General features: G+C 42.0%; 2 protein-coding genes across 3 annotated transcripts; both read left to right on the forward strand.

Moving 5' to 3' along the window:
• Window positions 1-3,896: 3,896 nt before the first annotated feature.
• LOC136490211 (disease resistance protein RPM1-like) lies at window positions 3,897-7,610 on the forward strand. The gene is made up of 3 exons (XM_066486697.1): window positions 3,897-4,093; window positions 4,223-7,103; window positions 7,192-7,610. The coding sequence occupies exon 2, from the start codon at window positions 4,276-4,278 to the stop codon at window positions 7,066-7,068; it is 2,793 nt and encodes a 930-aa protein (XP_066342794.1). The 5' UTR covers window positions 3,897-4,093; window positions 4,223-4,275; the 3' UTR covers window positions 7,069-7,103; window positions 7,192-7,610.
• A 1,399-nt stretch (window positions 7,611-9,009) lies between these two features.
• Window positions 9,010-19,688, forward strand: LOC136486589 (protein translocase subunit SECA2, chloroplastic-like). 2 transcript variants are annotated; one of them, XM_066483525.1, is made up of 30 exons: window positions 9,010-9,375; window positions 9,508-9,577; window positions 9,692-9,756; window positions 9,845-9,965; window positions 10,608-10,699; window positions 10,869-10,934; window positions 11,181-11,245; window positions 11,338-11,425; window positions 11,530-11,595; window positions 11,695-11,810; window positions 12,166-12,256; window positions 13,326-13,409; window positions 13,519-13,611; window positions 13,701-13,796; window positions 13,867-13,952; window positions 15,290-15,368; window positions 15,445-15,558; window positions 15,698-15,793; window positions 15,872-15,935; window positions 16,033-16,322; window positions 16,857-16,912; window positions 17,029-17,146; window positions 17,248-17,328; window positions 17,749-17,828; window positions 18,105-18,159; window positions 18,250-18,319; window positions 18,392-18,581; window positions 18,689-18,812; window positions 19,037-19,111; window positions 19,302-19,688. In XM_066483525.1, the coding sequence occupies exons 1-30, from the start codon at window positions 9,052-9,054 to the stop codon at window positions 19,473-19,475; spliced, it is 3,189 nt and encodes a 1,062-aa protein (XP_066339622.1). In that variant the 5' UTR covers window positions 9,010-9,051; the 3' UTR covers window positions 19,476-19,688. The 2 variants fall into 2 exon arrangements, with proteins under 2 accessions (XP_066339622.1, XP_066339623.1); XM_066483526.1 differs by lacking the exons at window positions 9,010-9,375; window positions 9,508-9,577 and having other exon boundaries at window positions 10,637-10,699.
• Window positions 19,689-25,434: the final 5,746 nt, after the last annotated feature.

Consider the following 25,434-nt stretch of genomic DNA (forward strand, 5'->3'; position numbering starts at 1 on the left):
TTAATAGGGTAGTATAGATGTTTTTATTGATAATATGGTAACCTTTTTAAGAAGGGAAAAGAAGCAAGGTCATGATTACCAACTCTATATAAGTTATAAAATTAAGGGGCATGGCTAACCCCCAGACGTCCGGACGGACGCGCGGCGCGTGTCTGGACACCACGCAGCCCTCCCCCGTCCGACTCCGCCAAGCCCCACGCGTGCACTCTGCCCCAATCTATGTGTCCGCCGGTCCTTCCCCTGATCCCCTCCTCTCTCTCTGCGTGGGCGGCACTCAGGAGCTAGGATGAGCGGATGAGGACGAGCACGCCTAACGCGCCTCGACCGCAGCACCCCATCTGCCCGTCCCCAGCGCCCCCTGCTTCGCTCCCAGCCAAACAACATAAAACACTTAGAACATGAAAAAATATTTAAACGCAACGTACGTGTGAAAACAGATGAAACATTTGAAACATGCACTTGCAACATATGTGTGAAACACATGAAACATCCAAATAAATATTTGCAACTTGCAACATGAAACCACTTTCTGCAACATAAGACTGAAACGGCTGAAACATTTGAAACATATTGTTGCAACATATGTGTGAAACATATGCAACATCTAGATAAAAATCGATTGCAACATACGCACTTGCAACATATGCAACACGTGCAACATCCCCGATCTATTTTTTCAATATCAAGATGAAACAATTGCAACATACATCTGAAACGTCTGCAACACTTGAAACATACATATACAACATAGGGGAGGGAGCCGGCAGTGAGCCATGATGCGCGAGCACCACCAGCACCGGCCATGCTTGTGGGTGCCCTTGGCTCAGCCGAGGAATACCTGAGGCGCCACGACACGTGCGCCCTAGCGGCCATGGCGGGGTCAGTGGTGCGCGCGACGGCGATGGGGGGATGAAAGAACAGCGAGGGAGCGAGCGGCATAGGTACTGGGACAAGGTGCGGCTGACAATGAGGCGCAAGGCGGTGGGGGGGAGGGCATGGCGCGGCAGCCGACGAGGGCGCGGTGGTTGAAGGCGGCGTGGCAGGGCGGAGTGGGACGGGTGGATGTGCGTCCATGCAATCACGCGAGACGGGCGGATGAGCAGAGGACGGTTGATATATTTCTTTCTTAGAGAGAGCAGATGAGTGGATGAGGATGAGCCGCATCCGGACGGGACGAACGCCGGTCATAATATGAAACTTTGCATTGAGAATAGATGTTTTATTTCATTTTGCATGACGTGACTGTCTTGTAAATAATACCATGGAGACATAGACAATGGTTTAATAGTTACAGACACACAGCCTATATATGTCTCCAAATAGAAAAAAAACGAAGAGGATTTTCTTATAAAAAAGAAGACGAAGAGGAAGACTTCCGAGTCGTCTCCCGTGTCTACCGCTGAGCTGTGCTGTGAACACATGACACAGCCCATGCGTGATCCGACTGACAGTAGGGCCTGTCTCAATGCAGGGCACATGGAACTATGACAGTCGTCGGGCATCTTTTTTTTTTTCTTTATCCATCTCTCTTTGGACGGACTACAATTCACGAATCAAGAGTAGCGATCTAATAATTAGTTTATCTGTCTTTAGAGACTAGTTAAAATTAGTTAACTTATTGCTAGTCCTATGAATCAAATAGGAGCTAAATACTGCAACAACGAATGATTTGGACATAATAAATTCTTGATCACGGGCTGAAATTAGCAGGCATATGTTGCTTTGTAAAAATAACAAGCCTTTGAGTAATGTAGTATCCTTATTATGTGATTTCCAAATACAAAATTAATGTCATTAGATTCATATTAGAAAATATTTAATTTAGTTATGGTTATAATATTGTATCATCACACAAATGAGTTATGCATAGAGTAATGATGAAACATCGTCTTTTCATAACAAAATGAAATACGTGGTTTTCTGGTTTGAGGTGTTAAACATCGTCTAATAATTTTTAAAATAAAGACGGAGTATATAGATACGTGGCTTTCTGGTTTGAGGTGCTAAACATTTTGGCCCAAATTTTTCAGATAAAGTAGTTTTGGTTCAACTCTAGTTGTAAACGGTACAACTAATGCCTTTTTCAATATTGTTATGTATCTGACTGAAAACTTTATGTATGTCATTCTCCCATTCTTCTAGAAATTAAGTACTTTATGTATGTCATTCTCCCATTCTTCTAGAAATTAAGAAGTCCTTTTGTTCATCTAGAAGAAGACAAAAGGATGCCATTTTGCAAATCTATAAATGTTTCTAGACAACGGTAATTTTTTTTTCTTTTTAGGAGAACAGGAGGGGTCGTCCCCTACTGAGATTTTATTCGTAAAAAGAAATAAGTGTCTTACAACAATTCAGGAAACAAAGAAGATCAAATCAATACAAGGGGGCCAAACAAGGCAGTTCTTACATGGACTGCTAGCCTGCCATGACGGTGACTCGCCTCAAGGAAGATCAAATCAATACAAGGGGGCCTGAGACGTGCTGATACGATTGGAACACTTGGAGTATTTGGGCCCAGGCTATTTGCTATTTGGTATTCAGCACTTGTGCCTTTTCTTTTCTTTTCTTTTCTTTTTTCTCTTTCTTCCAGAGAAGCGAAAGGCCAATCTTCTCACAGGTTGTACACTCAATAATTGTGTCTATTGCTTCTTTGTTGGCATAGTTCGACTTGATTTTACGTGACAGTTAATTTATTACGGCATCTAGTGTTCCTCTTTTTTTGGCAAAAAAGAAATGACTGGTTTGTCAAGTACTGCATCGATTCAGATTTTTAACACTGCATACTCATAGAATCCGTAGACTTTTTTGGTTTGAGGACTAGCCCACTTGTTCCAATAATAATTGGTTGTAAACAGCCCACTTGTTAATTGTTACTCCAACTTGATAATATCATTGGATTCTCTGAACCTGGAGTATAATGTACATAGCCCACTTGTTAGTTGTTAGTTTGTGATGAACCAACAATATGAATATATATGAATCAACGGTAACAATGCACCAAGTGAGCATGGACAACCATGACCACCAACAAAGGACTAGCAAATTAACAATTGACAACTCATCCATTGGAAAAACAATCATGTCGTTGCATACATGAGGAATGGAAGGTGAATGGATAGAAGAACCATCACTAGTAAAATAAAAGGCTTATTCTGGTCAACTGCTCCTTAAACAAATCTTGGCATTCCTTAAACAAATCTCTGCTGCTGGTATAGGGTGGTTGCCCAAGTACAATCAGCCCAAAGGACATGAAGATAATTAATCAAACATTGTGAAGACAGTTTCCACGAAGCTGCAAGAACAACAAGTCTTCCTGGTCGCTGTTCTAGGGCCTCTTGTAGCACCATTGCTCACAGAACGCAACTCCTTCACTCAACAGAGCGAGGTTGACATTGCCTTCAGCAACAGCAAATCAATCTGCAACACATGCTTGTTTTCTAGCTTCAGAGTTTGTTCAGGTATCAAATTTCACCAGTTCACAGTTTGTTCAATTTTGGTTCCAACTTTCCTACTGTTGACCTGAAAACAAGCTCTGCAAACTGGATTAGATTCTGTGTCGTCGGACCAGCAAGAGACTTTCCGTGTCTCCTTCGTTCCACGAAGCCGCAGGGAGATTCTGCTTACTGCCTTTCTCTCTCTCTCTCTCTCTCTTGTAGTTGTGGTTGTGTGTCGCCGGTCATCATCCTCTGGCCCTGCGAAATCGTTGCAACTCCTCCCACTCAGTCGACATTGACTGTGGATGCAACAACCAACAAGGACCGATTTGCAACCATTCATGCTTTCTTTCTGGCTTCCTCGTAGTCAGGTATAGCTCAAAACAAGCTGTTTGTTCCAAATTTCATTGGTTCAAAGTTTGTTCAATACCCATTTGTATGCCGTGATCCTTAGGCTGAAAACAAGCTCTGGAAATCGACTTGAATTCACGCGTATACAGCTCGAAGTTGTTTCTCTGCGTCTCTCCTTTGTTGGACAAGTTAAAGAAGAGCCACTCTATTAGTTGCTTCTCGCCCGGCGTACCTCCTCTGACTGGTTGAAGCACACTATCACTTGAACAAGAATCGATCTGCAGTACTTGTTTTCATCTCCTATTCAGGTAACCCACCACCTAATTTCACCAGTTCAAAAATAAAGTTTGAAATTTTGCTTTGGAAGTTCAGATTGTCCAGTAGAAATAAAGTTAGCTCTGAAAATTGAACTGTTTTTTGAAATTTGGGTATGGCAGCCACGTGCACACACCTGTGATCCTTTGCACTCAAGGAAGTCCACACAACCACCATGGCGGAGGCTGTTGTGGGAGTGTTGATCGGCAAGCTCGCTGTGGCCTTGGCGAACCAGGCAGCAGCCTATGGTGCATCCCTGCTTGGCAAGGAAGCTTCTGCTCTCAAGGGTCTCTTTGGTGAGATCCACAAAGCCAAGGAGGAGCTAGTGAGCATGAAGGCCTACTTGCATGAGTCAGAGAAGTTCAAGGATACCGACGAGACCACTGGAATCTTCATCAACAAGATACGGGAACTATCTTTCCAGATTGAGGATGTTGTCGATGAGTTCATGTACAAGCTTGAGGATGACAAGCATAGAGGATTTGCAGCCAAGATGAAGAAGAGGATCAAGCATGTCAAGGTTTGGCACCGTCTAGCTCACAAGCTCCGTGATATCAATGTCGACCTTGAAGAAGCTGCAAATAGGAGGGCACGTTATGTCCTCCCAGGAATGCAGGGACATGCTGGGAAGGGCGATCATCATGCCAGAGCCACGAATCAAAATTTGTGTTTTGCAAGGGAAGATGATGTGGTTGGTATTGAAGATAATGCAACCAAGCTCAAACAGTGGCTAGTAGGTGATCTGAAGGAAAAGAACTACAAAATAGCCACAGTGTGGGGAATGGGCGGTGTAGGTAAAACTACTTTGGTTGACCATGTCTACAAGATTGTGAAACCGGATTTTGATGTTGCAGCCTGGGTAACTGTGTCACAGAGTTACCAAGTTGAAGACTTGCTAAAGAGGATTGCAAGAGAGTTTGGCATCATAACTGATGCTATTAACATGGAAATTAGAAGCTTAGTTGAGATCATCCGGAAACATCTTGAAGGTAAAAGGTATATCTTGGTTCTTGATGATGTCTGGGAAAAGGATGTATGGATTAATATAATGGAAGTCTTTCCAACTAAATGTAGCAGACGATTTGTTATGACATCAAGAAAGCTTGAAGTTGCATCATTGGCAACTAGTAATTGCACAATTGAGATGGAACCTCTAGGATATAAGCACTCTTTGGAATTATTCTGCAGATTAACTTTCAGTAATAGTGATGATAGAAGGTGCCCATTAGAGTTATTGGATTTGGCTGTAAAGTTCTTACAAAAGTGTGAAGGCTTGCCTATTGCCATTGCATGCATAGGACGTCTATTGTCTTTCAAACAACCGACATACTCTGAATGGGATAGTGTGTACAAGGAGCTAGAATTGCAGTCTAGTAATAATGTGATGCAAGGAGTCGATAGTATTCTAAAAGTCAGCTTGGAGGACCTTCCATATGAACTAAAGAATTGCTTCTTACATTGTGCAATGTTTCCAGAGGATTATGAACTGAAGAGGCGAAGGTCAATTAGGCACTGGATTACTTCTGGATTCATCAAGGTAAAGGAGAACAAGACACTAGAACAAGTGGCAGAGGGTTACTTGAATGATCTTGTAAACCGAAGCCTACTACAAGTTGTGAGAAAAAATGCATCTGGACGTGTGAAATGTTGCCGAATGCATGACGTTATCCGCCATCTTGCCCTTGACAAAGCGGCAAAAGAATGTTTTGGTAAAGTTTATGAGGGCCATGGGACATTTTCGGTAGATGGAACACGTAGACTATCAATAAAGAGTACCAATATTGTACCACTGAATCCATCTGGTGCGACACATCTTCGTGCAATCTATGTTTTTACTAGTTCGGCTGTTGATTTGCTGAGGACTATCCTTGCATCCACAACATTGTTGTCAACATTGGATCTACAAGGTACTGAAATCAAGAGTCTCCCTAATGAGGTCTTCAGCTTGTTTAATCTGCGTTTCTTGGGTCTCCGTTATACTGGAATTGAGACTCTACCAGAGGCTGTTGGAAGATTGCAAAATTTAGAAGTACTGGATGCAGTTGGCACTGGTTTGCTATCTTTACCCAAGAATGTAGCAAAACTGAAGAAGCTTAGGTACCTATATGCATCGGTAAGGGCCAATGAAGGATCTTTCTGGAGTTACCATGGAGTAAAGGTGCCTAGGGGCATAATAAAGAACTTGACAGGACTGCATGCTCTGCAAACGGTTAAAGCCTGCTCAGAGACCCTACGTGATGTTGCAGCTTTGACGGAGTTACACACATTTTCTGTTGACGAATTGACAAGTGAACACTCGTCAAGCTTGAGTAGTGCCCTCCTGAACATGAGCAATCTTGTCCATTTGTCAATTACAACATTAAATGAAAATGAAGTATTGACAGTGGAAGAACTCCGTTTACCAGAAACTCTATATAAACTTTATCTCAGTGGGCAGCTGGAAAAGAAACAGATGCCTCGGATTCTGTCATCCTGGATGAACCTTAAAAACCTCACTCTATTATCTCTGTCATTCTCCAAACTTGATGAGAACTCTTTTCCTAGCCTCATGGTGCTGCGTAATTTATGCGTTCTTAGGCTTTTAAATGCTTATGATGGAAAGACATTATGCTTCTCTGCACAGTCATTTCCTAGACTGAGAGAACTACGTATACTGGGTGCTCGGGAGCTCAGCCAAGTAGAAATAGAAGAAGATGCACTGGGAAGTCTTGTTAAGCTACATTTTTTAGGGTGCCCAGAAATGAAGCGCCTCCCTCGTGGCATTAAGGACCTTTCAACGCTCGATGAATTATGTTTTGTTGATGCTGCTGATGAGCTTATAATGATCCTTCGGCAGGAAGGTGAAGCAAATGAATGCAAGGAAGAGCTAATGAAGATTAGCCACATTAGAAGGGTACGTTTTAGTGTAACTAGGGAAAACTTTTGGCGAAGAATTGTAACCAGAGAAGGAAATGCATTCACTGGCTGAAGGCTTGGATACTATTTCAGGAGTTCACGTGCAAGGTATGGTTTTTACACTGCTTCTTGTTTATTGGACCAGCCGGAACACAACCGTGGCTCTTAAAATGCCTCGTCCGTTTCATTTCCTCAGGTTGCTGCTCGCTTTTGTTGGTCTGCTTTGGACCTTTGGTGATTCATCAGTTCAGCGGTTAATGAACATGTATTAAGCTATCGATAGAGGAAGCGCAGGACATCCGCCCATCAGGCGTCAGCAAGGGAAGTGTTTGTCAGTTCTGTATGCGCAAACACTGTTGGTGATTTTAATTGTTCCGTCATGTCGTTTGTGCCTGGTGTAGATCTAAAAACAAAATGTGTGCCTGGTGCAGAGATCAGAGAGTGCTCGCTTTGGGTTTTCTTGTCTCTGGTCTGGACTCTGGAATAGATTGGCTTGATGTCCTTTATGAGTGAGGCATCTCCCAGGCCTGTAATAAGCTCGTCAGAGTCTTTACTTCCCGTTTTGCAGAACATAACCTTTTTATTTGGCGATGATTTCTGATGTGTAAGTTTCGACAACCAGCAATTTGTTTATTATTTATTTGATCCTAAAAGGCTACTCCTATGACATTTTAAGCGCTGAATACGTATCTTTAGACTGCAACATTGTTCAAAACCTGGCAATTTGTATGTTCTTTTCAAAAATTGGAAAATTTGGCAATATATTTAATAAGATTTTTGAATCATGAAAAATATCTCCAAGCTTCTAAATTCTGAAAAAAAAATCCTAGTGATAAATTGGAAAATGACAAATATAAATCAAATATTTAGTTGTAGTAAAAATATCTATAGAAGCTTCTAAAATTAGATTTATAGCTATAGAAAAATGAGAAAATATCCAAAAAATATGAAAGTTTCTTGAAACATGCTAATTGATGTTCAAACTTATTTTGAAAACTTTACAAAATAAAACATGAGAGGAAAACAACATAAATTCATTCAATATACATGATTGTTGCATCTTGTATTTTTTATGCAAATTTTCAAAACATGATTTTATATCAATTATGACGTTTTGGATTTTTTCCAAATTCTGTGGTTATTTTCCCATTTTTCGTAGAGATGAATATAAATTTTAGAAGCTTCTAAAGAAAGTTTCATGAGCATCAAATATTATATTTGGATTTGTTGTGTCTCAATCTATCTGTATAGACATTTTTAGTATATTAAAAACTTCATTAGTTTATTCTGGATTTTCTAATAAAACAAGATAAAAACACTTTGAAAGCCTGGGCATGAAATAATTTAAATGGTTTTGATAGTTATTAGGGGTATAATGTGTGATACTAAAGTTAAAATAGACTTTTTACTTCCCTGTCCCATCGCTCAAGGCCAAGGGTCATGAGTCGCGATGATTTCTCTCCTGATCTCCCACGCACTGTCCTCGGGATTGTGTATTCATTCCTTGCTAAAAGAGTGAAATTCATTCTCAGCTCTAAAGTTGTCTTCAAGTGTCAGATAGGTAGTGATGTATCAAACGAAGGCCCCCGCGTAGCTCCTACACGAGCGACCCGGGCTGGGCGCTGGCATGGCCGCGCGGGCTGCTGGGAGGACGGCGGGGCGCTCCTTCGTGATGCAGGCGGTGGAAGGCGGCGCCCTGCTTGCGTGCGGCCGCATGGGGCGCGGCAGGGTCGCCGGCGACGGCAGCGGCAGCCTGGGGTCCGGATTCGGCTGCCCTAGTGCCGGATCTGCGAAGCCCGTTGCTGCAATAGTACCCATCAAATAGACGAATAGTAATATTATTTTTTCCAAACTTGTAAAATTGCAATACTACCGATCAAAAAACAACGATCCTCTAGGGTCGCAAAGTTATTCCCCAACCTATCCCGCCGCACAGCCTCCCTGCCATGTGGGGTCAACTTGTCAGTTACAGAGCATGTCCCACGTGTAAGTAATCTCCTCCTCCACATCCTCTCCTCCCTTTCCCTGTTCTTCTCATCCTAACTGGGCGACTCCCATGGCCGCCGCCTCCGTCGGCAGCTCTCTCTCCACCGCCTCCGCCTCTCTCGTTCCCACTCCCACCTCAACCCCGGCCCCTCGCCTCCTGCGCAGGCGAAGCACCAAGCCCACAACACGAGCTAGCCCCACCCCCAGACCAAAAAAGCCGCCTCCTCTCTCCTGCGCGACCACAACCACTCTCGCCCCCGCCCCCGCGTCGAAGTCGACTGGGTCATGGAGGGACCTGTGCAGCCTCAACGCCTGGGTGGTGCGGGACTACCGCCGCCTCGTCGACTCCGTCGGCGCGCTCGAGCCGGCGCTTCGGAGGCTCTCGGACGAACAGGTGGCGTGCGGAACTAACACCCCTCCCCCTCCCCATCTCAGCGAGTGGTTCATCGATTCAGCTTGTTTGCTAATGGTTCTACTTTGCTCGGTGTGGCTGACGTGGACAAACAATGTGCGCGTTTGCGTGCAGTTGAAGGCGAAGACGGCGGAGTTCCGCGACCGCCTAACGCGTGGGGAGACACTCGCCGACGTCCAGGCCGGTGCGTCTGCTGCTCTTACTGCCATTGCCGAGCTGCACCGTTTCCTTCGAGAGTTTGGGTTGGTTGCTAGTTGTCTGATGTGCTGATGCGTCTCTCCGTGTCTGTCCACTCCAGAGGCGTTTGCCGTGGTACGCGAGGCGGCTAGGAGGACGCTTGGGATGCGGCATTTCGACGTCCAGGTGCCCATGTTTGTCCGCATGGTTGGAATGTTAAGGCACGAGTTGGTTCTCGTGATTGAGTTTTGTTTCGTTGGTGCAATTCGTGCAGATAATTGGTGGTGCTGTGCTCAACGACGGCTGCATTGCAGAGATGAAGACAGGCGAGGGGAAGACGCTTGTTTCCACACTTGCAGCTTATCTCAATGCGCTTACAGGGGAAGGGGTTCATGGTACTGTATGAAATCTCATATTTTAAATTTGTCTTGTAAACCTATCTGACTTAGGTGGTTCCACTCCATTGAATACTGATCAATTTAATGCATGATCCTAGCTTTGCATATGTCCTTTGTAGTGGTTCTGTTGGACAGCTGAAGATAGTGCACTATTGTGCATCTCAGTTATTTGTCAAGTCAATATGAGCTTAACTTTCAAGCAAATTTTAGGTTGCGTGCTTGGTAATTAGTTGTCTTTGCAAGGCCAACCTAGCATAGTGGGATCAGAAGCCCAAGCTGGGTCACTGGAAGTGGTTTGATTTGTATATGATGAGGGAATGGTTCTATTTTGCTGAAGTGCATATTGATATTCTGTTTCTTTAACACACGAGTGATCTTGTGCATGTTATTCTACTGCTTTTGATGCTTTTAAGAGATAGATTGATTAAAACTTGTTTAAACATTGCAGTACCACTGTTGTTTAAACATGATTAAATTCGAAGTGATTGCAGTTGCAGTTACCATGAAATCCATGCTTGTTGGTCAAGCAAATATACGATCTGACCTGCATTACACATCTAGTGTTAGGTTATGCTCTAGTTAGCTCTCAATGTCTATCTTCCCTATTTCACAATTAAGCACTGTGATCCTTTTTTTCAGTGGTGACTGTAAATGATTATTTGGCGCAGCGTGATGCTGAATGGATGGGCCGTGTTCATCGCTTTCTTGGTCTTACTGTTGGTCTGGTTCAGGTATATACATTATGATAAATAAGGCTTTAATAACAGTGTTTCACATTCCAGATCACCTTCTTACAGTTTGGAAACACCTGATGTTGCTACAGTAGTTTATTGAATTAGCAGAACAGGCAAACATATAACAATCTTTTGCTCTTCTTTTGTATATATGGCATATGCATAGGCGGGTATGAAGTCAGATGAGAGAAGAGCCAGCTACAGATGTGACATTACATACACTAACAACTCGGTGAGATGCTCAGTAAAAAAAAAACAGCTCTTTTTTAATCGTATCTAGTGGTTATCCAGCTTAGAGGGACAACCTTTTCTGGTGGTAATTTTGTATGACCTTGCTATGGTGAAATGCTAACTTGGGATAAACAATCATGTCCGGTCAATGAGGACTTTACTTGCCATCTTAGTTATCTGTTAGTATGAGTTGAGATCTGGAATTCTCATTATATCATAGTTCTCAAAAGCTGCACATCCCCTGCAGGAACTTGGATTTGACTATCTTCGTGACAACCTATCTCGAAACAAAGAACAACTTGTTATGAGATGGTACATTTGAGACTGTTTTCACTCTCACTTCGCAAAAATGTGATGTCTCTATATTTGCTCTTTTTTCTAATTATTACTGCATGATTTGATAGGCCAAGGCCATTCCATTTTGCTATTGTGGATGAAGTGGACTCAGTACTTATAGATGAGGGGAGGAATCCATTATTAATAAGTGGAGAGGTTTAATCACTCAGTACTTCTTGAACCTGATTCCTTCAATGTCGTTTGAGTTTCTTGACCTGTGAAATGTGACATACTCCACCGTTTTTATGTCATTTCACTAGGATAATAGAGATGCAGCTCGGTATCCAGTTGCTGCTAAAGTCGCAGAACTTCTTATGGAGGGTGTTGTGAGTATTTTGTTATTGCTAGAAACTACATACTACAATAGTTCACAGTTCCAATATTAGTTCCTTCAAATGTTTGTCTATGTTGATTTATTTCTGCAGCATTACACCATCGAACTTAAAGGCAATAATATAGATCTGACAGAGGAAGGTGTAGCACATGCTGAGATTATTCTTGGGACAGATGATCTATGGGATGAGAATGATCCGTGGGCAAGGTGCTGTTCTCTATTTTTTTTTATGTAATATGTACCTTTTTATGTGATTTACAATCATTTCCCTATGTGCAACTTTGGATCAATTAGCCAATTTTGCTATTGAAATGCAATTTTGGATATGCCTTCTGCTATAGGATATACGTATGTGTGCAAAGCAACGAAGTGAATCAGACATGTTACAATTCTTCTGTGTCAGCCTTAAGTCAGATCATTGTGCACCTTCTTTGCCATGGTTGCAGTTAGCTGCTGAATCAAAATGATAAATAATGGCATCACACGATGGGGACAACTAACTTAAATGCAAGTTGGGACATTCAATGCCTAGTGAATAACCATAACTTCTCAAATGCTGCAGGTTTGCGATGAATGCTTTGAAAGCAAAAGTGTTCTACCGAAGGGATGTCCAGTATATTGTCAGGGATGGGAAAGCTATTATAATTAATGAGGTACTCTCTGAGTTTCAGTATTTCTGAAAAGAATGCCATTAGTCTCTTAGTAGCTGTTCTTATTTGTATATGTTCCTAGTTGTACTTGGCAGCTTGTGCAGGAGAGGCTTTGCATATGTACACACACATATGCACTTGTATATCTGCCTATTTGAGTTTTTGGAAGGGATATTGGCACTTGACTGAATTACACTTTAAATGCTCATGGAAGCTCATTAATGTTTTTTTTAAAGAAAGTTATAAATGTTTACTGGGATACCAGATTTCTTCAATGATGATACATTTTGTCCACACGGTTTTTTCATTTAGATAAAAATCGGAACCAATATCATCCTATCCAATCAGCTTTTAGCGGTCCCATGTAACTGGCAATACACCAGAGAAAATATCTTTGGACTATCCTATACAAAAAAAAATGAAGTAAAACGTCAGGACACAGTTCTCTTCCTAGTATGTATCCACTAGCTATCAAGTCCATCCTGGAGCTGGTATTCTGTCTTAGAGGCTCTTTCATTTTCATAATCCTGGGCAACTGAGCAGTTGGTAGCAAAAGGTTTCTATGACAACACATGCAATTTGACAAGCACAATGTAACGAATACTGATCGATGATGATGTGTTGTGTGATGTGCCAATGAAAATGTCCATGCACACTAATAGCTTGTGATCAGTTTTTGCATGAACAAGCCATTCATGACTTATTGAAAGTTCCGTTTGCTGATTAACTCTTTTTTTTATCATGCTTTTATCAATTATGTCTTGGAATCTTTTTATGCTTTGAAGAAAATTTTCTGTGTACCTAACGTCCTAAGATAACATTCATCCATACTGATCCAGCGATCCTTCAAGTTGGCTGAATGTTCTTCAGCACATGCACTGTTTTTTTTTTTGGGTAACATAACATCAGAACATTTCTTTTCATCACATTTGTGAACTTTGATTGACGTCTATCATATATCTATTATGTTCTCTTCATCTCTTGATAATATAATTCACGTTGCCTATTAGTTCATAACAATTGCATGCTTTGGAAATCCTGTGGTTGTATGATAATATTAATTCTTTTCCAGCTAACTGGCCGAGTTGAACCCAAAAGAAGATGGTCTGATGGTATCCACCAAGCAGTAGAAGCAAAAGAAGGCCTAAAAATCCAGGTCATTTTTTACTTACACATTGCCACTTTACATTGATGCTACTATTTTTATAATTTTCTGAAAGTTTATGACAGTTTCTGGTGTGCAATGCTAATTGCAAATTAATCAGGCAGACTCAGTAATTGTGGCTCAAATCACATATCAGTCACTGTTTAAGCTTTATCCTAAGCTTTCTGGGATGACAGGAACTGCTAAGACAGAGGTATGGTGTTTATTAGGTTGCTTTCTGAATAATCTATTCATCTGTTCAGTTTATTATCCCAAGCTGACAGGATAATGCTGCTTTTACAGGAAAAGGAGTTTTTAAAGATGTTCAAGATGCCTGTTATTGAAGTACCTACGAATCTGCCAAATATACGGGTGGACTTGCCTATCCAAGCTTTTGCGGTGAGTCTTGAGGAAGTGGTTCCTCCCTTTGGTACTAGAAAAAAATTGATTGATTTTGTTGCTTTCGTAGACTGCAAGAGGCAAATGGCAATATGTACGGGCTGAAGTAGAGTCTATGTTCCAATTAGGCCGCCCTGTTTTAGTTGGAACTACAAGGTGAATTCTATTTTTTGTTTTAGTAGTTAATACAGATTTTATCTCATCACCACCATATAATACGCCTCCATGCCTACTGGAAAATTTGTTTGTATCAGTATGAGATTATTAGTATTAGATATTTTTTTCGTCTATTATGATTTGTAGTACTTCAGGAGCTAATGAAACTGAAAAGTACAAAAAGTTTGTTGTGTTCAAATATGTTTTTTTAGCAAATTCAAATTTGCTTGTTATCACTGTGGGCAAGAAAAAACTTACTAATTAGGTTTCTTCAACACTTTTATCTCCATTCATTGTTGTTTGTGATTTTATGCTGCTGGGAATTTGGTTTTTAGCAACATTACCTTTAGATGGATGCTGACAAAGTAAATTAGCTAGTTCCTCCTTTGCATTAGTGAAAATGAAGTGAACTGAGAAAGCAGAAAAAATTAGTTTTACTACTGCCTTTGTCCCTTGACACCTGTTTATTAGAAAATAAAGAAGTAAATTTGGGTATTGATTTGTGGGAATGCACCCTTATTTACTTTGGAGAAAACCTCCAAATTTAAAGGGGCAGGGCAGTAATCATGACCATGTTATTTGCAGTTGCACAGTAGCAACAGCTCCAAGATACCTGTCTGTTTCTGTTTTTTTAAAAATAGATAAACTCGACCTGCGGGGGGTATGACGGCCCCCGGGTTTTTCCCTTTAAGAAGATCTTCTCACACAGATCGAGAAAACCCCCGAACCCCTGCCCCCAGCCTGACGCAGTGGTACCGTAACCCTGTGAGAACCGGGCCGGGGCCAAACTGCGCTTTGGCACCTGGGGGCGGGCGAGGGGATTTTTTTAACCTCAGCCTGAAATTCGCTCCCACGGGGAGTCGAACTCAGGATCTGAGGAGTGCCGCCGAGCCACCTAACCCTTGGACTAGGCGCCCTTTGGCTAAAAAAAAAAAAAAGATAAACTACCGAAGATAAGATTTTGATATGTTTATTTTGGTTGTAAGATGCTAGGAGATAAAATTTGGTTTAGAGATCTTTTCATAGGATGAAAACCTGTTCATAAAGATGTAGGGTGGCTTATTGTTATCATGACCCAACTAGTGAAGTGAGAGAAAGGGATAATGAGGATGCCCACTGTAGTTCCATATTTTGCATGTGCAGTTCTGGATATAAAGCTCACCTTTTGTGGGCTGGATTCCTCCTCCTTGCATAATAATTAAAGGTAGGGCTGCCTAGAAATTTCCTTCCCCAAACCTCACCTTGTGTGGGAGCTTTCAGCATTGGGTATGCCCTTTACCGTCTTGGGATGCTTTTCATACAGCTGTCTAAACAAATGGTGTCTATATCTTTTGCAGTGTCGAGAGTTCTGAATACTTGTCAGAGCTACTTAAAGTTCGCAATATTCCACACAATGTCCTTAATGCAAGACCAAAGGTTTGTAAAATGTTTGCTTTAGTTTAACTTCTTGTCTTGTTCTTTTCCATTGATAAAATTGCATTATTCCTGACAGTATGCTGCAAGAGAAGCCGAAATAATTGCCCAAGCTGGAAGAAAACATGCTATTACAATTTCAACTAATATGGCAGGCAGAGGAACTGACATTATTTTAGGTGGTAATCCAAAAGTAAGTTCATGCATATGTTTAGCACTGCTCACCAAGACTCCTTTTTGAAAATGTACAAAAAGTCAAAACAGATAGCAGCATTGTTAGTATTTTAGTTGTTCACACCTAACAGAAATATGGTCCATCTTTTCATTGCCAGATGCTTGCAAAAGAAGTAGTAGAAGATAACATACTTCCATTTTTGACCCATGAACCTCCTGATATTGACATGGAAGGGGAATCCACATCCCACAAGGTGGTTCATGCAGATCCTTTTCTCTGACCCCAAGAACTTTGCAGGGTGTTTCTCACTATTTCCTTTTATCATGGGCAGGGTCTCTCAAATATAGAACTTGGTCCATCATCAGTAGGTCTGCTTGCCAAAGCTGCAATCATGTGTAAGTACTTGAGTATTAATGGTTGTATATTAACATATAATGACTTATCTTTGTGTTGTTTCGCTAACTCTTTCACTCTTTTCACATATGCTTCCAGCAAAATATATTCACAAAAGCGAGAGAAATGAATGGTCTCTTAGTAAGGCAAAATCCACTATTGCTGAATCTATAGAAATGGGTCAAATGATTGGGATGGAGAAACTGCAAGAGCGCATGACTGAAGAGTCTGAGATGTACCCTCTTTGTGATGCAATAGGACTTGCTTATCTCAGTGTTTTAAGGGATTGCGAAATTCATTGTTCTGCTGAAGGTGCTGCAGTGAAGAGATTAGGTGGGCTCCATGTAGTAGGAACTTCTTTGCATGAGTCACGCCGAATTGATAACCAAGTAAGATGCTGATGTGGCAGGAAGCACCTGAGCCTTTGCATGCTGCTTAGCCCTTTATATCATATATAATATATAGCCCTATGATTCTGGATTAAAATAGATTTCTTATCCATCAGCAGCAGCTTTCATTATCTTACACTGCACGCATCAATGCACTGATGCAGTATTAACTAGCACAGTGTCACAAAAAGAACCTGTAGAAATTCTGTCTTCATATGGTGTTATGCATTATTCTTTTTAGTAAATGTATTTTTTATATTAATGAATTTTTATGTTATTTTCTGTTCCCTCAGACTAATCTATCTGAGTCCTTTCAAATAATCATGTACTAATTTATTAAAAAGCATATTTAGAAGTTGGAACATATTAATTCTAGCTAAAGTAATGTTTCCTTGCCCAATTTCATGTATGTATTATATCATCTTTTTGTGATCTTGTTGGGTTTCATTTCTAGCCTATCTCATCCTGCTTGTGACAAAAGGCTCTTGTTTGCTACCACTGTACAATTAAACCGGCAAGCTTTGTTTTTCCCAGCTGCGTGGCAGAGCAGGCAGACAGGGTGATCCTGGGTCAACACGGTTTATGGTGAGGTATGTTTGTTCCCCAACATAAATACTTTAGCCTGCTAAACTTCTGTAACTTCTAAAATGATCTGATAATAATATATGCTTAATGAATTTGACAGTGTCTAACTTTTTGTACTCAGCTTACAAGATGATATATTCCAGAAATTTAATCTGGACACTGAATGGGCTGTGAGGCTAATATCAAGGATAACGAATGATGAAGACATAGCTATCGAGAGCAATGTTGTTGTGAAGCAGGTCAGATTTGTATTTTATTACAATGCCATATTCAAGCATCGTATGGTTGGTGGCATCACAGTGATAATCTTGCTTACATTCATCGAGTCTTCAAAATGCAGCTTCTAGGCCTTCAAATCAACGCAGAGAAATATTATTTTGGAATAAGGAAAAGTCTTGTTGAGTTCGATGAAGTCCTGGAGGTATGCAACTGCTCCAATTTCCAGTACTTGTATTCTGTAGTATGACTTTTTGCTATTCACTTGCATGAATACCTCAGGTAGCAATCTCCTTTTTTTAACAGGCACTCTTCTTTTACTATCATTTCTATTGTGAATACCCATTTTTACTCTTGTTATCCTTTTCTCTTCAAATCATGATTGACAGATCTTGTTGTAGGAGTGCAAATTGGTGCCCCTAAGGGTCTTCACTAACCCTTGTTAATTTAATTATTAGTACTAGCTTTCCAAATTTGGTCTCATTTGGAAAACTTGTATTCATGAGGATTGGCAATAGAAATTATAGTAAAAAGGTATTCACAGTAGAAATGATTGTGAATGCCTTTCAGTTTCTAGTAGCATGACAAATATTCATGTGGATTATTTTGTTCATACCTTTGATAGGTCCAAAGAAAGCATGTATACAACCTTAGGCAGGTGATATTATCTGGTGACTCTGAAAGCTGCAGTGAACAAATTTTCCAGTAAGTTAACTATTGCCTCTCTCATGAAGCTTTTCAATGTTGTTTATGAAATGGTAGAGCTATAAAGCATATTCTTTTGAATAAAAAATGTAGTGTAGAAAGAATTAATAATCCATCTTACTTTAAAGTCATTGTTTTTCCTCACTTTGTCAACACACCTTTCCAAAACAATGTTTGGCTCTTACTTAAATCATTATATGTAGTCACTGTTTTGTTCAAAATGCTGCTATTTTATTTTATTTTTCATTGACAAGCCTTTAATTGAAATTTTATTAGGTACATGCAAGCGGTAGCTGATGAAATTGTTTTGCTAAATATTGATCCCCAAAAGGTACTTGCTCTGTCCTGATCCTTAAGTTCATTTTTGAAAGCATTTATTTTCAGTGCCATGTCAGTGGTCAAAATTATATATTTCTTTCAGCCACCCAAGGCATGGAATCTGGTAAAGCTTTTGGGTGAATTTGTTGGTCTAGGCGGAAAACTACTGAGTGGTAATATATACAAATTATTTTTAGTTCATGTTATTCTATAATGGGTATTCTGATTTCTGAGATGCTCTGCAGAAACATTCAAGGACATCCAAGGGCAAAACCTACAATCAGCACTTGAGGAAATGCAAGGTTGGGGCCCAGTTAAGGCTGATAGTTTTGCTCTTCCAAACATGCCGATGCCGCCCGATTCACTTAGAGGAATTCGAAAGAAAACATCTTCTATAATGCGGTGGTTTACCATTTGTGTTGATGATACATCAAAGTATGTTGTGATATGATACACCTATATATATGGCACAATATAGCATTCAGAACAATAGTTATTGATTTGAAAGTTTATATGTTGCTTCTTTTTGATAAACAATACAGGAAAGGGAGATATACAAACACTGCCAATCTGCTCAGGAAATATTTTGGGGATTTTCTAATAGCTACCTACTTGAATGCTGTTCAAGAGTCCCGTTACGATGATGGATATATAAGTGGAATCGAGGTACGATTCTCTTTTGAATTTGTTCACAAAGTTTGTCTGGTCATAAACCCTACCCAAGCAATATCCATGTTTTTGTGGACTCTGGAGGAAATTCTGTTTTCCCCTACATGAAATCTTATTGATTGTTTAAACATCAACTCTGTAAATTTGGTCAATATCAACACTTTCCTGTATGTAGCATATTTGATTTATTTATAAACATATTTATCTCTGTTCAATTGCAGCGGGAAGTACTTTTGAAGACTCTTGATACGTTATGGAAAGACCATTTGGTAAACATGAACAAGCTTAGTTCTGCAGTAAGTCATGCCTTGAGATGTTTTGCTTTTGAAATATTGACATCTGCTCTTCTTTTTCGAGAACATGTTCTTCAAGCTAAATAAAAAAGGGAATACTGTAGATGAAAGAACGTTGTCTGTGCTTTAATTGTCTGCTGATGTCTTATTCTGAATACTATGGTGTTGACTGGATTTTAAACCTTTTTGCTAGGTGAACGTTCGGAGTTTTGGACACAAAAATCCTCTGGAAGAATACAAGATCGATGGCTGCCGCTTCTTCATCTCAATGTTGAGTGCCACACGACGTCTCACCGTGGAATCCCTTTTGCACTACTGGTCGTCTCCGATGGAATCCGAAGAGATCTTCAACACAGAGGATCAATAGCAGAAGACATCATCTCTTGTGTGGACTTCTGTTGCAAGTTGAAGACAGGTGAGGCACTAACATGGTTAATTAGCAAAGGCACAAGTACATAAACAGAAACCACGCTGCGTGTGTTAACCGTGTAAAACCACAAGCTGACATGGCCACAGTGGCATCGATTTCGCACTGTGGCTGTGTGCTAACATCTCAATGCACAAGAGGATAACTGGATAAGTGTGGACTGCAAGACAGTGCACCCTTCTGATCCCGCATCAGCAATACGGCAGAGCCACCTGCAACGCCGCAAAGTTGGAGCTTGTTTGCACGCTACAGCTTGGAAGTGGCTTAATCTCGTCCACATTGTACTGTGGTCCGTAGATTAGATCGTCGTGATGATGATTGTTCTCTCCACAAAGTCCGCTCTGTACCTTTTTCTGGGAGCGACAATATTTGCCAACCCTTCCCGACTGCCCGAGTAGGTCAACTGGTGCGGCACGTCTGATGAGGTCCTTTCATTCGCTCATCGCTCGTCAGACGGGGAACAGGAGTGCGTGCGGAATCTCTTGCTTGTGGATGAGGAACTCTTTGTGCAGGTAGGTACGCAAGCTAGTGGCCATGCTTTGACATTGCAAGTTGATGCTTTTTAATTTTTGGCGCGTGTGATGGTGGCAATTTGTGAGTCAACTCTCCGGAGTCTGGTAACGATTTAACCTGTGTGTGTTTTGGACTGGTGGCCACAGTTTGTATATGTCGCTGTTCCTGCCTTTTTTTTTCAGTGTATGGATAGCACAGTGATCACTGATCAGTGATACCGTGCACTAGCTTGTTACGCACTTACACGTGGGAAAAGGATGATGGTGCTGCTGCGTGCACGAACCCATGCAAGTGCGATGCATCGAAACATCTGGGCCAGGTTTCAAGTAGCCTTTTCTGCTGGATGGGTCCTGGTCCTGCCAATCTGCATCGCACACACTAAAGCACACCAAGCCAAAACAGCACATCTTTGCACCTTGCATTGCATATTTGCATTTTCACGCGTCTGTTTCGCGTGGGCGGCTCCACTTGTGTGCCGCCTTTTCAGGCAGCTTCGCCGTCGCCATCAGCCCGTCGTCGCGACGGCGGCGCCCGCAGGCTAGCCAGTGGCGGTTCCTGACGTGCGCGCGCAACCACCGGCGTTGCGTACGCTTCGCTCCGGCTTCCTCTCTTAATGCTTCGTCGTCGTCGGATCGACTGGCGACACACACGGGCTGGATGCACGAGCTGCTGTGCTGTCTGTCGCCGAGACACAGTGCTCCTCCATGGCTCCATGCCTACAGTGCATCGGCCAGTGCTGTGCAAATTACCTTGCCAGCAGGGAACCAGTGCCATCCACACGTAGACATTGACTTGGACCTACCTACCTACTGTATACCACCTGCGTGCTTGATGCTCAGGTCCTCGAGACCGACTGATGCTCACTCCAACAACACCACCCAAACATAAGACTCATTCGTCCTTTGGATAGCACTACAGGTAAAGAATTCAATACCTATTGGATATCTTCTCCAACAACAAGACACAAAAGAGAATCCTGTCTGTAAATGGGTTTACAGAAGAAATGATGTTTATATTTAGGTTATGCCTCTCAGGCAACCAAAATAGATCTCACGTATAGGTATTTTGCTGGAGGGTGATTTTGGACCTCTTACCATCTCTTTTGGGTTTGGATGTCACGGAGACAGTCCGAGGGACATTGACTTGGACCAAGACCGACTGGTGCGAGTGCCGTCCTAACTGTGCTGGGACTTGGGACACGAGACAGCAGACTCGCCGGTGCTGTGGCTGGCACTCAAGTAAACGTAGGCTACTGAATGTCTGAATCGCAGCGATGGTGCAGATTTCCTTCTCTTCTCTGTTGAACGAAGACCCTTCCGCACCACATCTGTGCCCATGTGGCCATGTGGTCTAAACTCGAAACCCAAGGATACGGGATACGTTCCAACTCATCTCTCTCTATATATATACATACTAGTCCTGTGTTGTACTCCCTACCTCTAAAAAATTCTCACTTTTCTGAGATTTTAAATGTATTCAAGTTTAATCAAATCAATAAAAATATATTAACATTTATACCACCGAATAAGTATCATTAGATTAATTATGAAATATAATTGCATGTGAAAGCTTTTTGGAGATATAAATGCATAAACTTGATCAAACACGTCCTATATGTCGCTCATTGTAAAAAGAAAATAGAAAAAATAGAGGTATATTGGTGACTTAATGTGACCAAACTTTAGAAACGAGATGGTATAACATAGTTACTTTTCACCATATATATGCCTTCACGACTTTATTTACAGCTTTCACGAAGATGCCTAAAAAGTTGATACCTTCACCTACATCGATCTCGACTCTAGAGGCTTTGGAGCCTTATTCTTGGTGCATAAGAATAACTAAAGAAAAAAATCCATTACTCAAAAACGGAATTGCAAAGGTTTGATATCTTTGTTATTGCCCCCATAAGATGTGATGGCACTTAAGATTCCCACTATGAAGCCAACTGTTAGCGCACAAACATGTAAAGATTATATTATTGACACATGCACAAATAAAAAGGTAGTGGACAATAGTAGAATAACAAGGTGCACAAAGATCAACCTTTCCTTATCAGTAGTAAAGTGTTTTTTACTGCATACTCCCTCTGTCCTATAATATAGTGCATTCTAAGAATTTTAAGACAAATTAAAAGAGAACATAAAAGACATATGTACCCTCATTTAGTTTTCTAATCAGACGCTATTATCAATATGATTAATGGTGATTGGTTGATATAAATGAAAAGTATTTAATGTAAAATTGATTTTTCTCTTCTAGAATGCATTATATTTGAGAATAAAATTTGAATGCTAGAATGCACTATATTACAGGACGGATGGAGTACAAAAGTGCAGCAATTTACAGCTCAATTAGGCTTCAATAGGATCTTATTATAAAGCTTTCAGCTCGATATGCTACAATATATGCATAATAAAGATTTCTTATATTCATGGATTAACAATGGTTCTGTAAAGGAATCATATTGTGTTGTTTCAAAACAAATTGATGTTTTATAGGCAGTAAATTTTGGAAAGCACGGGCTGCTATATATGCATGGGAATAAATATATAGATATCTGTATAGTGCCACAGGAGGAACCACTTGCACGTGGGAAAACGATTGAGCCTTGGGAATAGATACCACCCACGACCACGAATCACAAGATGCAACATCATCTGGTTTGGGGTCCGTTTGGCTAGGATTTTGGTTTTGGCTTTTGACCCCAAAAGCTAAAAGCCTAATTAAAGGGGTTGTTTTTGGAGACTGTTTTTTAGAAGCAGTTGTTTTTCCGTAGTATATTTTTTAAAGCTGGTTTAATCCTGTTTTTGGTTTTTGGCTTTCTGCTTTTCGAAATTGGTGTAATAAAAAGCTCTTCCATAGTTGTTTCAAGAGAGATAAAGATAGAAAGTATATTTTATACTTGTTTAACCAAACAGCTTTCAGCTTTCTACAGCTCACAACCCACAGCAGCTTTCTCATAACTCACAACCCATATTAGCTTTTTTTCCACGGGCACAGCTCAAAAAAAAAAAAAAACACACCCTTCTTTCGTGGTAGCTGCACGCGTTTTCTTTTGAGATCCTTGGCTGTGGATGTGGCTGTTGCTGTCAGCCTAACACATACGCCAGCATACGCATGTGGACCATAAAAATAATACATATCTATATGTATATATAAAGATCTGTTTAACATAGCTCCATTCTCATAAGAAGCTGATTCTCGGCAAGAAGCGATTCTCTAGATGAAAGTGATTCTCTTTGATTCTTTCGCATAAACTATCAAAATCACGATAGAGAATCACTTCACATAATCTGGAGAATCTACTCTCTTTTTCAGCTCTCATCCTCTTAATTTATTTCAGAGAATCACTTCACGAAATAAACAGAGAATCACTTCTCTCTAAAAAACTGTTTGGCAGAGCTCTTACTGAATTCAGAGAATCAACTCTAGGAGCTCTGCCAAATAGGGGTCTAAATGTACATCTATATCTACTAATAAAACGAAGGGTTTTTTCTATCCCGCTTCTTCTTAGATTGCGTCTGCATCTCTAGTATACCGTATGTTATCTAGACTCATAACTTATATGTGTTAAAAGCAACTCACGTTCAATGATTATAATATAGAGAGTCTGATTACAAGACTATTAAGTGCAGCATATAAGCATGTTTGTTAATACACTAGTACTCACTATTTTCCAAATTATAAGTCGCTATGACTTTTTTTATACATCCATTTTATTATGCATCTAGATAAATAATATGTCCAGATATATAACAAAATAGATAAAAAAAAATCAAAGCAAACTTATAATTTGGACCGGAGGGAAGTACGTACAAAGCGATGACTGCCTAGGGCGCGTTTGGTTGTCATCTCTCGGCAGCCAGGCTAGTTGCATGCAGCCTCGGTTGTTTGGTTTCGCGTTGAATGCAAGCGCCCGCAGAGCACGCTCCATCTCACACGCATACCATACGCGCGCTGCGCCGGGCCAGGTCCGTGGCCAAGCACAGGCAGCCAAACAGCGCTCGCTTGCATCTGTGGAGCCTGGCCGGCCTTGGTTCGCGTGGGGGCGGCCTCCTTTTCTCCGAGCTGCAGCCTTCCAGGTACACCGTACATGCACACACACCACCACACCACTGTACCTTTCGAGCTAGCATAGCATCGCATCGCATCGCTGTGCATGACTCAAGATGACGCGAGCAGCGAATGTACCGGCGACGTCGTCAGATTAGCACGTTGGTTTGGCTGTGGCTCTTCGTAAATGATCGTAAATTTTCAGTCGGAATAGTATTTTTCTCTCACACAAATCAGTCAGCGGTATTTTTTCACGAACCAGCAACGATACGAACCAACCAATTCGTTTGGCTGTGGCTTGTCGTAAATGATCGTAAATTTTCAGCCGGAACAGTATTTTTCTCTCACACAAACTAGCCAGCGGTACTTCTTCATGAACCAGCAACGATACGAACCAACCAATCGAACAAGCCGGAAGGATACACTATTGCTGTCATGCATGTTAGACTGTCTCCAATAGCGATACCCAAACACAAAATCGGTGGCGCACAGTAGCTTTGCATGTCAAAATCGCGCTCCAACCGAACACCCATACCAGCAACCCATTTTGCGTCCGACGCCGGCGAGAACACAAAAAAGCGTCGTCCAGGAGAGACGACGCAAAAGGGGAGGGGGCGCTCGCCACCCCGTCCACGCCATGTGTCCGGGCGGCTGCCGACCCAGCAGCAGCCCGGCACGCCGAGCCGCGCGCGCCGCCGCCCGGATCTCACCCTCCCTATGCCCCAGCGCGAGGTCGCCACCTCCCTCGCCGTCCCGCTCCCTCTCCCACCAGTCCCCGCCTCTGCCGGGGGCCCACTCCGCCGGGCGTCCCCGCTTCAGGCGCCGCGCAGCAGCAGCAGCCGCCCCCGCTCGCGGAGCTGGAGCGCGTGCGCCGCGTCGGCAGCGGCGCCGGCGGGACGGTGTGGATGGTGCGTCACCGCGGGACGGGGAGGCCCTACATACGCGCTCAAGGTGCTCTACGGCAAGAGGGGGAGGGGCGCTCGCCCAGGGCCGCCGCCAGGGGGCGCGCTCGCCGTAGGGCCGCCGGCCGAGGAAGGGGTCGCGGATGGTCGCGGATGGCGACGCTCGGTGGCGCAGCTCCGGCGATGCTCGGCCCCAGCGGCGTCTGGCTCCGGCAAGATGAGGCGACGGGAGCTTTCCTCGTTTGCGTCGGCTGTTGGAAGAAGTCATTTTTTGGGTCCGTGGCCAAAGCATGGTATGCCTGTCGTTTTTGGGTCCGATCCGTTGGAGACAGTCTTACATTTCATTTCATCCCCAGCACAGCAGCTCCTAGCTAGGGCTAGAACTACGTGCCTAGCAGGGAACTCGTAGCATCCACAGCATTTTTATG

This window comes from Miscanthus floridulus, chromosome 10 (genome assembly GCF_019320115.1).
Source record: "Miscanthus floridulus cultivar M001 chromosome 10, ASM1932011v1, whole genome shotgun sequence".
Classification (NCBI taxonomy): Eukaryota; Viridiplantae; Streptophyta; class Magnoliopsida; order Poales; family Poaceae; genus Miscanthus; species Miscanthus floridulus.

Coding starts and splice junctions, on each gene's coding strand:
- LOC136490211 (XM_066486697.1), top strand. CDS start 4,276: ATGGCGGAGGCTGTTGTGGGAGTGTTGATCGGCAAGCTCGCTGTGGCC.
- LOC136486589 (XM_066483525.1), top strand. CDS start 9,052: ATGGCCGCCGCCTCCGTCGGCAGCTCTCTCTCCACCGCCTCCGCCTCT. Junction 10,700..10,868: donor TTACTGTTGGTCTGGTTCAG/GTATATACATTA, acceptor GCATATGCATAG/GCGGGTATGAAGTCAGATGA. Junction 13,410..13,518: donor AAGAAGGCCTAAAAATCCAG/GTCATTTTTTAC, acceptor CAAATTAATCAG/GCAGACTCAGTAATTGTGGC.